The sequence below is a fragment of the Schistosoma haematobium genome, chromosome 1, assembly GCF_000699445.3.
Source record: "Schistosoma haematobium chromosome 1, whole genome shotgun sequence".
Taxonomy (NCBI): domain Eukaryota; kingdom Metazoa; phylum Platyhelminthes; class Trematoda; order Strigeidida; family Schistosomatidae; genus Schistosoma; species Schistosoma haematobium.
This window is the reverse complement of record NC_067196.1, coordinates 18,310,742-18,322,422: the sequence shown is the minus strand read 5'-3', so window position 1 is coordinate 18,322,422 and position 11,681 is coordinate 18,310,742. Positions and strand designations below refer to the sequence as shown.

Here is an 11,681-nt window from a genome sequence, read left to right as displayed (position 1 = left end):
TTTACTCAAACACAACATTCATTATAAGTAAATAAAAAAAAACGGTTGAAATAAACATTTTTACATTGATCGTTTGATTTTAAGGCTGGTTTCTGCTTATCTACATACAGAAGAGCAATTGATGGAGAGAGGAGGGACAATGGTTTTGTGATATAAAATAACACATACATGATTTGTATATTGCCAAATGGTATAAAGTAAGATTTTCAACATTTTGCTGGTAAGATGACTTTAGATTACTTTCAATGTTTTAATGTGTATACGTAAATGTATTATGCGATCAATGAAGATAAATATTATCAACGGGACGGGATAGTAAGGACAATACGAATGTGATGAAACAGTAAATCCAAACATATCGTGACAAATACAATATTGATAATGCTACTCTTGATGATAAGATAGTAAATGACAAAAACAGTCAATATAGTTATTACTAAATATCGGTAGTGGGTTAGTGGTGCGCAGAGTGAAGAGCAACTCTAATAAACACAAAGTAACCTAATTCCAATTCTTTTCATTTTACTACTCCTTCAGTAAATTGTAAAGTGATCCGTAAACAAAAATAAATTTCCTTAGTAAATGAGTACACATATATACGTGTACATATTTTCAAAGGTAATGGCAAACTGAGAGTTGTTCTTAAGATATATATATATATATATATATATATATATATATATATATATATATATATATATATATATATATATATATATATATATATATATATAAGAAATGAAGCGTAGAAAAATATGATAGATCTTTTCTCTTAAATAATACCTTTTTTATTTACCATTTTGCAAAGAGAGAAAGGGTCAAGTTTCCTTATTATTCCTTGTTCTGGAGTTCTTTTTCTATTTCCATTTAATCTTCTCAAATCTTATCCAAAATTTTATGACTTTCATTTCTTCACTTTTCAGCCAATTCCAATTTCGGTTGAACGTATAAAGGATAAACTATATTTTGCTTTAAAAATAATTTATATTTCAAATTTGGTGAAGTGCACAAAAGTACCATACGTTGTTAGTTCAATGAAATACCGGTATAATGTGTATGCGTAATGTCATGAAAATGAACAAAAAATATGTTACACTATTAGTTAAATAATTATTTATGAAATGAGGTATGATGAAACTTAATAATCTGATGATATTAATAATAAGAACAATAACAGTAATAACTCGTTTGTTTATTCAAGGTTATGAAAAAATAATTCCCATTAATTTTCATTTGTTTTATTGGTAATTCTGAAATATGCGCATGAATATGTGAAAATAGGGATTAAAACTGATGATAAACCAAATCACAATTAAATGTACTGACAAGCAGTGATATTTTTTACATTGTTCGTTGACCTACTTAAACATAGATGAGTAGTATACTTTAACTAAAAAAACTGTCCCCACCTTTGAAATATGTAAGAAAGTTCTATTTAAATATCTTTTTGTATGACATAAAGTCTCATTAACGTTTATAATAACAACAATAATAATCTATAAGACGAATCAAAAAAGCATATTTATGACCGGGATATTCGATGATTTTAGTGAATAAAAGAAAAATGAATAGAGTAGCACGTTAAAAAAGTATGGGATTTGTGGAAAGGGGGTCATCTGTTTTGTAATCTAAAGCAAAACCAGCGTATATATATATTAGAATGTTTAAAATTTGAATTGAGATAACAATTAGTAAATATTCCCAAGAACTGAAACTCTCATATATCAATCAAACTGTACAGTCTCTTCTATTCATGTCAATAAAAATAAACAAATGTTATTTAAAAAGCAGGAAAATAACATTCCCTATTCGTTGACTTATTATTAGTATCATTACTACTAAGATTACCACCATCTTTGTTAAAATTATTGTTATCTATTGTATTGGGTTTATCATTTAATTTTTCTTTCTTTAAACATTTGCTATCACCATTTTCTAAAATACTATGACCATTTTTATTACGTCGATTTGTAAAACAGCCTGCAATTACTGTAGCATGTGCATTTTTACTATTGTTATTATTACTAATAGTATTGGTAGAAGTAGTAGTAGTAGTACTGTTAGTATTATTATTTTTACATTTTTCTATTGTATCTTTTGTGTTCAATTCAAACACAGGCAAATGTTGTGGTGTGTACTGATGTCGACGTCTTCGTTTACTAGAATTCATTGTTTCTAAATGTTGTTTTTCTATAACTGTTGACGATAAAGAAGAATTCTGATCTACAGTTTCTTCTGGTTGACTTTTTTCACCTAAATAAAATGGAGTTTGATCATTGAACTCTGATTTTAGATGATACATTGCTTGTAGATGATCATCAACATCACAACCGACAGTATCATTGTTATTATTTTCATTGGTTTTATTTACAACAGTTTTTTGATTAATATCAACATTGTCATTATCATCAAAAACAGTATTCTTATCATCAATGTCATTATCTGCATCTTCGCCATCACCATCATCATCGTCACCGTCATCACCATCATGATCAACATTATCTACATCACATATATTCGCTGGTGATGTTAATGATAACATGTTCATTGAATTCTTCTCACTACTACTATTGATAATATTATGATGTTTATGATGTAATGATGATGATGATATAGTCAAGAATTCATCACCATTCTCCATATCATGATTTTCTGTTTGATGATGACGATTTTTCAAACGATTATGTTGGTAATTGTCGTTTGAGGATAAACTACGTTTCAATGAACGATGATTCATTAGAGTTGTATCAGTGTTATTATTCAGTTGTAAATTCTCACAGATAATTTTGTCATTAATGTTAATGTTATCCAAATTAGTTATGTCCTCGTTATTATTATCATTATTACTGGGGAATAATTGTTCCATATCGATTGATTTTAATTTATTAGACATAATATGTTGATCATCGGTTTCATTGACGTCATGTAAGTTAGATGATTCATGTTGAAGATTTAACATAGACTCATTATCAAGTGCATTACGTTCACTATTGTCACCGGTTAACTGACAAGTATACTGTCCATGTTTCAATGTATTTGAAGTCACATCATCGGTTCTAATAGGCTCGATTCCTGGTGATGATAATGATGATGATGATGACGATGATGACCTTGATAGCGGTATCCCATTATGAAGGTTACCATTACATGATTTGGTCTCCACGGATGTTATTAGTCGTTGTGTTAAAATTTGCGATGAAATTGGTGATGATCGTGATCCCGTTGTTATTGATTTTGTTCCTGACACTGATGATGATATAGGTTGACAGACTTGATTTCCATTGAGTGGAGATTCTTCAACGTTAAATATGATTTTTTCAGCTTTACTCAAATGATTTTCGTAATTCAAAACACAATCGGTCACAGTGTCGGGCTGTTCTTCGCGTTCAACCCCATGGGTATCAATAATTTCTATATGGTGATTTGATTTATTGATTGTTTCACTTTGTTCATTATCATCAATATTTGAATTTCCATGAAATAAAAAGTCATACATAAGATTAGATGTACTAATATCATTCTTAATACTATTATTGTTATTACTATTTGTTGAAGTGTCAACATTATCATTGTTGATTACATTAATGAGTGATTCATGGTTATCTTCATTCATGTGCTCCATTTCATCATCATTATCATCATGATTGTCATCACAATAATTGACTTCGTTGCTATTGTTCTTCTTACTACTAGTTACTACATTATTATTAATATCTTTAATTCTATCATTATTAAACCACTTACTGATAGAATCTCTATGATCAAGTTTCACTAAACCTTGACTAAATTCTTCAAATGTTGATATATTATCCGATGATGATGTTGACAAGCCACCACCTGTTGAATTGAATACACCTGGTGATGTTGGTGCTGATGAATAGTTATTATTTACATGATTATGTAATAATGTTTGATTGGAATGAGCTTGTGATAATCCAATACGTAGTTGTTGAGGATGATGATAATGTTGTGAGTGACTAGTAGTCGTAGAATTCGAGGTTTCCGACAATTTTTCATTATTACTATCGTTACTACCATTATTATCAATCCCTTCTACAAATGTATGAGATCCAGTCAAATGATTAGTTTGGGTCGGTTGTAAACAATGTTGGTGAGCCGGAGGCGGTAGAAGTTGTGACGACATTGATTCATTATGTGAATGTTTGATATGAATGGTATCATCACTACTATTACCATTGTTACTGATACTATTATTATTATTATTATTATTATTTATTGTTGCATGAATATGTGAATGTTGTTGAGTAGTATTAGCAGTAGTAGTAGTACTAGTGGTAGAAGTAGTAGTAGTAGTAGTAGTATTAGTACCATTGGTCACTGCTGTCATTTTTTTCGGTGGTGTTGTTGAAGTAGTCCGAGTTGAAATATAACAATCCATTGATGATGCCACAACCATCGACGACTCAATTGATAAAGAACAAAGATGTTTTGTAGTTGTCAAATGATGTTGTGTTAAATTGAGTAAATGTTGTTGAGTTTGTGAATCATTTGTTACTGGTGACTCAGTATAACGATGATTTGATTGCGGTGATAAAGATGATTTCATATTAGACTGTCGTTTAGATGATGATGACGAAGATGATGATGAGGAGGAGGACGACGATGAATGAAGATTACGTTGATTCGTGTGAATATGCTGTTGGTGTTGTGGCTGTTGTTGAGGATGATTATGATGATGATTATATTGTTGTTGAGATTGTGAATGATGATTTGATGATATATTATTCATGATATTTGAATGATTAAACGAATTTATATGTTGATTATCATCTGTAGTAAAATGTGTTCCTTGTTGATGACGATGAGATGCAAGACACTGTTGTTGTTGCTGTTGTTGTTCAATTACAGCTGCAGCGGTTAAATGTTCAACATTTGAATCATGGACACCTCCTACCGGTAAATGATGAAATAATCCAGCACTGGACATTGAGCTATAATTTAATTTATTATGTAATAAATCACACTCATTAGAACTAGTCACTCGTGTCTCACTGGAACATATTACATTTGGACTAAAAAAAGCGCACGGATTCTCAATATCACCATTACCAAGGCTAACACCATTAACACCACTACGATTGCCAACACCAACTCCAACTACTCCATTACCACTCGCTACAGCCGCGGCCGCTACAGCACGTAGATGTAAGTCTTGATGTGCATGAGCTGCAGCGACAGCAGCCGCCGCAGCCGCTGAAGCGGCGGCAGCAGCAGCAGAAGGGTGTGGATTGTGTGAATGAATACTGCCGCCACCGCCTGCTCCTCCACTCCCATGTGAATGACGGCTACCGGTTATATGCGAACCTGAACCTGACTCAATCATATTTCCTCGACTAAGTGCTGACGCAGCAGCGGCAGCCATTGCAACTGAATGATTATGGAAACCAGCAGCAAATAGATTATCCACACATGTTTGGTTACGTACATTATTACTATTGTTGTTATTATTACGATTAGTGTTATTACTATTGTTACCATTATTAGTGTTTGAACCATTTCCGTCCATACCAGCCGTAGCAGCAGCCTCTTTATGACGATCCACATGTTTTGCTAAATATGTTTCAGAATTATAATTTTTCGTGCATATTGGACAGACTAATACCTGTGAAGAAAATAGAACAATTGATAAAATCAATAAAACTTAACGTGTCAATTTTGTTTAACTTGGTAATTATACAAGATTTCTTAATAAGTTAATTTATTTATAGGATAACGGGGATTTGTTCATGTAAACTGATCAATCTTAACATGAATTTAAATGTAATAAGGAAGAACCAATGACAATTAGAGGGAAATAAAATAAAATGTCCAAATGATAGTACAGAATGTTGTTCAGTATGGGGATTGAGAAAGTTGTTGAGTTTTACTAAGATTACAAACCGACAATCATTGGAAACCTGTAAAAATTGAATGGCGCTTTCGTCCTGGTATGAGACTCTTCAGAAGTGAATCAGAAAAATAGTTCGAGGGAGATGAGTGAAATTGAGACATGAAAATAAATTAATAAATAAATACTTGTCAGACTTACATAGAATCTCAGAGTGAACACATGTGTTACAATCACTGATTTCCTGTTAGCTCACTTAAGGTCTGAAAATCGGGATTATCATTATCTAATTAATCACATCCAGAAGATCTGTATCTCCTGATGGGGCATAGACTAAAAGCTCATGATTTCATAATCTATTTGGAGCCATGTTCCTTTTTCTGATCATCTTTAAAATTTATTCAACCTAAATTTAGTCAGTACAAAATCAGGGTACATGATAATTAAATAATGTATTACATTTCTCCACCCCCTATTTTAACGAAGATTTACAACATCATTGATCTGTTTGTCATTTTTGCATAGTAATTTACAAGTGGTGTCAGTATTGTTCACATAATAGGTTGCCTCAAAAACACTAATGATCACATTGCTAAAGTTCATGCAAACCTTTTGTTTTCGATTTCAATTTTCATTGTTTAGAATACTCACCACTTGATAGTCGGATAAACCTTCCCTACTTGTTACAAGACGGTAAAAATGAAGAGGGATTTTTGTTTCTGTGTCCAGATATTGTCGTCCGTCAGCCCAAAATAACTGGCAAGAATTCTAAGATTAGTGAGAAATGATCACCATGTCCGACAACGGATAAACATAGACTAGTCTTGAAGCAAACTATTACACTCGGAGAATATAGAAATCCATCACAACCATTGCTTTGTTATAAATTAGTGTCCAAAATAAAAGCAGACTGTAAATCTTCAAAATGCCAGATGGAGACAACGTGTCATCAGTTCAGATGACATAAACAATATTGGCGAAAATTCAGAAACAATGATATGTTTCTCTATGTTCTACAAATACAAGCTGGTATTATGCTTAACTCTTCAATCTTTCACCACATTTAATTCTTTTGAACCATTTCTCCTACTTACATTTCCATTAATTTCTAAGTCATTTCCCATCCCAAACCACTCGTTTTGCTACGTCAATGTAAAGTGTCGCGACTTAAACAAATGCACACTTGTGCAAGGTTTCACATCGATAATGACCTTATATATATCAAATAAAACGAATTATTAATAACCATCTAAACCATCTGGTAAGTCTGTTTTACGTTATCTGTCCTTATTCACTTCCCTTCGACTACTTTGTGTATTGTTTTATACTATTTATTAATATTCAGTAAACAGTTGTATTCCTAGCTATTTCTACGCACATGTTGTAACGCAAGTTTGTCGTGTAATATTTTGAAATATTTACATATACTTAAAATATTTATTATAATTATCACTATAATTACTTTATCTCAACCACTGTGGCAGTTATTCTCAATTTTGTGCAATCGCTTAACTCTCGTTTAAACGCAACAGTTTCCATATTACTTGCTCTTAGTTCGATTTCTGCTTGCTGATAAACAGTTATCAAGTTTAAACAGAACCAACGGCTGTCATTTTTGCACTGTCGAAGCCTTTTCATTTCAGACAAAAGGACACAGTAAACGCCATAGACACCTCACAAGTTGAGGTTTGTAACTAATTTTTGTAAATTATTCAATAAAAAACCGCTATTTTAGACAAATTCTTGCTTTGTGAACTTCGTTTTTTGCGTATATCTCAATTGGATGATTCGGACGCCTCGATAGACTCAACACCAACCTTAGTTCTAATGAACAGTATTTTCTTATGTTCTTATGTATTTTATAACGTTTATTATTCTGATTACCATCATTATGTAGGTGTGCATACATGAAACAATATATTGCCTATTTTACTGCAAAGTATTTATTGTGTAACGAACTCTGTTGGTTGCCATCATCTCTAAAATATACATGCTAAAAGACACGTATTTTAGATTTCAACAACTGAATTATTGACAAGTAAGTAGTATATGGTGTCTATTGATCTTTGTTTAAAAAATTATAATTTTATCTTTCTCATATTATCATTAGTTGTATTATGTCAATTATTATTTTGAGTGATATAATGTCTCAATTTCATTTACTACTTAATCAATTATCAACAATGCGTAGAAGGACCATGGATTTGTTATAATTCTTATCAGTAAAACAAAAATGTGGTGTTAACCAAGATATAAATTAAGACAGAATTTTACTTTGTAATTAAATGGAAATTTAAACATGAATACAATTTTAAATGGTACACAAAATTTAAAAAATGCGAAATTCAGAATGAAACCACACATTTAAGATTTGTACGAAAATGATAGTGAACGATTAACAATGACTATGACATAGTTTGACCAATCTAACCCAACGTCTCCAAACATTGATTTAAAGTACTTGAAAGACCTTAAGCAGGAGAGCAAATAAAATGTCTATCAATGAGTTCGATAATTGAAGATAGCCAGTCAGACACCCTAGACTAGGTTTTATGCTAGTTAGAACTCTTCAATCAGCGTAGCAAGCTTGTATTCATAAAAGAACTGATATTCCTTATGAGGCTCGAACCTGAGTCTAGGATCTTCACAGGATGGTTATAATTACTATTACTTAATAAGCTATTTAAAAGTATACTAGAAACGCTAACACAAAAATCGCACAAAAATTTCGACTTAGTGTCAAAAAATCACAATATTTATTAAAATTACCTTTGTTTATCACAAGGTGTGATTTATTCCCTTATTATTCATACTATGAGTTGTATCTTCCACATATTTCAGCATTATAAATTTAACCTTATTATTTTGACTACAATATCACATTATTGAGTGAACATAATATCTTAATAATTAGTGATTACATTAAGAGAAATACCAGACATCAAATTTAGTGGTATTTTCAAGACTTGTCCGTTGTAATTAATTGATTACCTGTATCATAATTCCTAACTGTTAGTATTGATCAAATTCTATCTGTGATGAAATACGAAACAAAGTGACGTTACACAATGAATTTAAATCTGTGGCAAAACCTTTGTTCTACTTAGATTCCAGCTATGTCCCTTGTTAATGAGTGATAAAACTACAATTATGGCCTACTTCTTGTTTAAGGTTATCTACAACCATACATCACATGTCATTCATTCAAATCTGAGTTTAGAATTCCATAGCTGCTCTACTTAAAAAAATTGATTTAAAGTGTTACCATGTGTTAAATAAGTCTAAAAAAATTAAACACAATCTACTTATCGTTTTCAGTATATGTTAAAATTATATTTGAAATAATCTCAGAGATTGAGATTTAAATAACTCCAACGTTTCGCCCAGCTAACTTGTCCGGACTTCTTCAGGGTTAACCAGACAAAACGTTGGAATTACTTAAATTTCAAACGCTGAGATTATTTCAAATATATTTTTCACATATAATGACTTCTCTTTACTCGACACCCGATTTCTGTCAAACTATTCGTTCTAATCTTGACGAATAGTCGTCATTTGTTTAGTGTTACATTACAAACTACTTTTCTATAATTAAGTAACTTAAGTTTCATCTTATTATTTTTGTGACTTCATTTCGTTTAGGGAGTGCTATTCCATGTACCGTTAGTTCCGGTTAGCTCTTATCTCTCTTTTTTTCTTTTGCTTTCTGGTGTGTATATTTAAAACTCAGTTAAAATTAAAAAAGTTTACTCTCGTCGAACATTATAATCTACAAATATAACAGTCTTGTATCTTTTTTACATTCATATAATTAAAGAATTTATTTTTCATTTCGGTCTGAATGAAACACAGAAACACGGCAATTTCATGTTCATAAACTGTGAGTATTTAATTTGTTTTCTATAATTACAACGTAATTTTAGATAAGATTTATGCATAAATTGGCGATCAAATTATCAACTGAAGCATGAATGTACAAATAGTAATTTGTATTTGTTTACTAATCTTAGAGACTAATATATTGCAACTCGTTTTTTATAGATCTCACAGTAAGTAACAAAATCAAATTCAAACCAGCTCTCTTGGTGCATAAAAACCGAACTTTTCAATCACTACTGCGCTACAACACTCAAGACGTCAAAAGTATAGTATATAGACGATCTTAAAGTAAATATGAAGAATTCTCATCGACTAAAGTTCTCAACAGGTCACTTTGTTCTTGAGTGAAAAAACTATAGAATATAAACTCATGTAACAGAACACAGATTATCCGTTATCTTGAAACCTTAACAGAATGCAAATTGATTTTTAAGTCTCTAACTTCTTTGGTTAGAATTAGGTATTTAGGGTTAGGGATAAAAAAGTTCAAAGTTAACATTTTCATCACAAACCGACATCATCTGCTAACACAAAAATCGTTTGCAGCTTTATAGATGCATGAATTTCATATAAAAAATCCATTTAATCCTATTATTAACCTAATTAGTTTGTTCATGAATTCTAGTGCTACCAAATTAGTTTAGTTTAGGACTAAGAGTTCAAAATAAAGATTAAGGGATAGAGCTGACTCGTCCGTATTACGTCGAGAGAGATATTAAGCAAAGGTAAACTTTCTTAACGGTCCTTATTTGAAGTTATTGTTCACATTTTTTTGAATAACTATTAAATACTTAAACTATTGTGCTCATGTATTTCTCTACATGTAAGCTTTTGTTTGACGCATAAATTATTGTTGTGTGTTTTACCCTTCCCAAATTATTGTTAATCTATTACGGACCTACCACTTAATACTCTTTCACTTATGGTGTATTTATGCCAATATTATAATTTCTTAATTCTGTTGATATGTGATCAGGATTTTGCTCCATACTACTGTATGAATGATTCAGAAATTCTAATTGTATAATTAGAAGTTGTTTGGTTGCTAAGTTGTTCTCCACTCTGGATATCGGGCAAGCAAGCGTAGAAAACTACATTCCGGACCAATAGTCAACTTGGTGTTGCTCTCAGATATCCCACGTTTAAAATGTCATTGGTTAGTTGAAGGTCACTAAAAGTATATAAGTAATCTAAGCTAGCTAATCAATACTTGGACTTGATTAATACAACTGCTTTCCTGTCCTACGGTCCTGTCTCATAGGCCTCATATAACCAAACAAGAAAATATGTTTATTCTCACCAACACATCAGCCTGTTATGCACAATTTGAATAAAACAGCTGATTGTTTAACACGCTTAACATCATCGTTTATCTCCATGGTAGCATAAAATAATTTCTATTTGTCAGTCTAAATGTTATGAACATAGATATTCCGGTTGTTTATTTTGCATGATCTAAACAAAAAAAATCATTTGAATTTTCAAATTTTATGCAAAAGACTAAATATTTGTTTTCCTAGATTGTAAATGACTTACCTATGTCCCTAGACTAGGTATTTTATCCTAAAGACTTGCAGTTGTTCAAACATGATAAAAAGAAATAAAGGAGAATTAAAACAAGAGTAGGATAAAGGAAGGAAGTCTTAATATCCATAGAAAACCAATTAATACATTTGATTTATGTTTTTTACTGACCACTCACTCACAAATCCCCAATCACTTAATAATCCCACCATCACCACTAATATATTTTGACGTAATCGCGTGAAATATATTTTCTTCTGATGATTCTGTTTTTAAAACAATGTTAGATGTTATCTACAATGATGCGAATATTTGTAAAGATTTCTTGTTTCAGTTTCTAGTGTATTGTGTCAATACGGGATTTATATTTTCCTTTTCGTCTTCACAAAGTTACATGCCTTTTAAAACAACCTTGAACTAATTTTTGCAA

The 11,681-nt window shown here is 31.1% G+C and overlaps 1 protein-coding gene across 2 annotated transcripts in view; it reads right to left on the bottom strand.

Annotated features, from left to right (window-relative positions):
* Positions 1–734: 734 nt before the first annotated feature.
* Positions 735–11,681, bottom strand: part of MS3_00004165 (uncharacterized protein) — a 52,476-nt gene continuing 41,529 nt past the window's right edge. For both annotated transcript variants that reach the window (XM_051212058.1, XM_051212057.1), the window contains exon 4: positions 735–5,623. In XM_051212058.1, the coding sequence (XP_051073312.1) occupies positions 1,781–5,623 (3,843 nt within the window). In that variant the 3' untranslated portion in view covers positions 735–1,780. The remainder of the gene's footprint in view (positions 5,624–11,681) is intronic.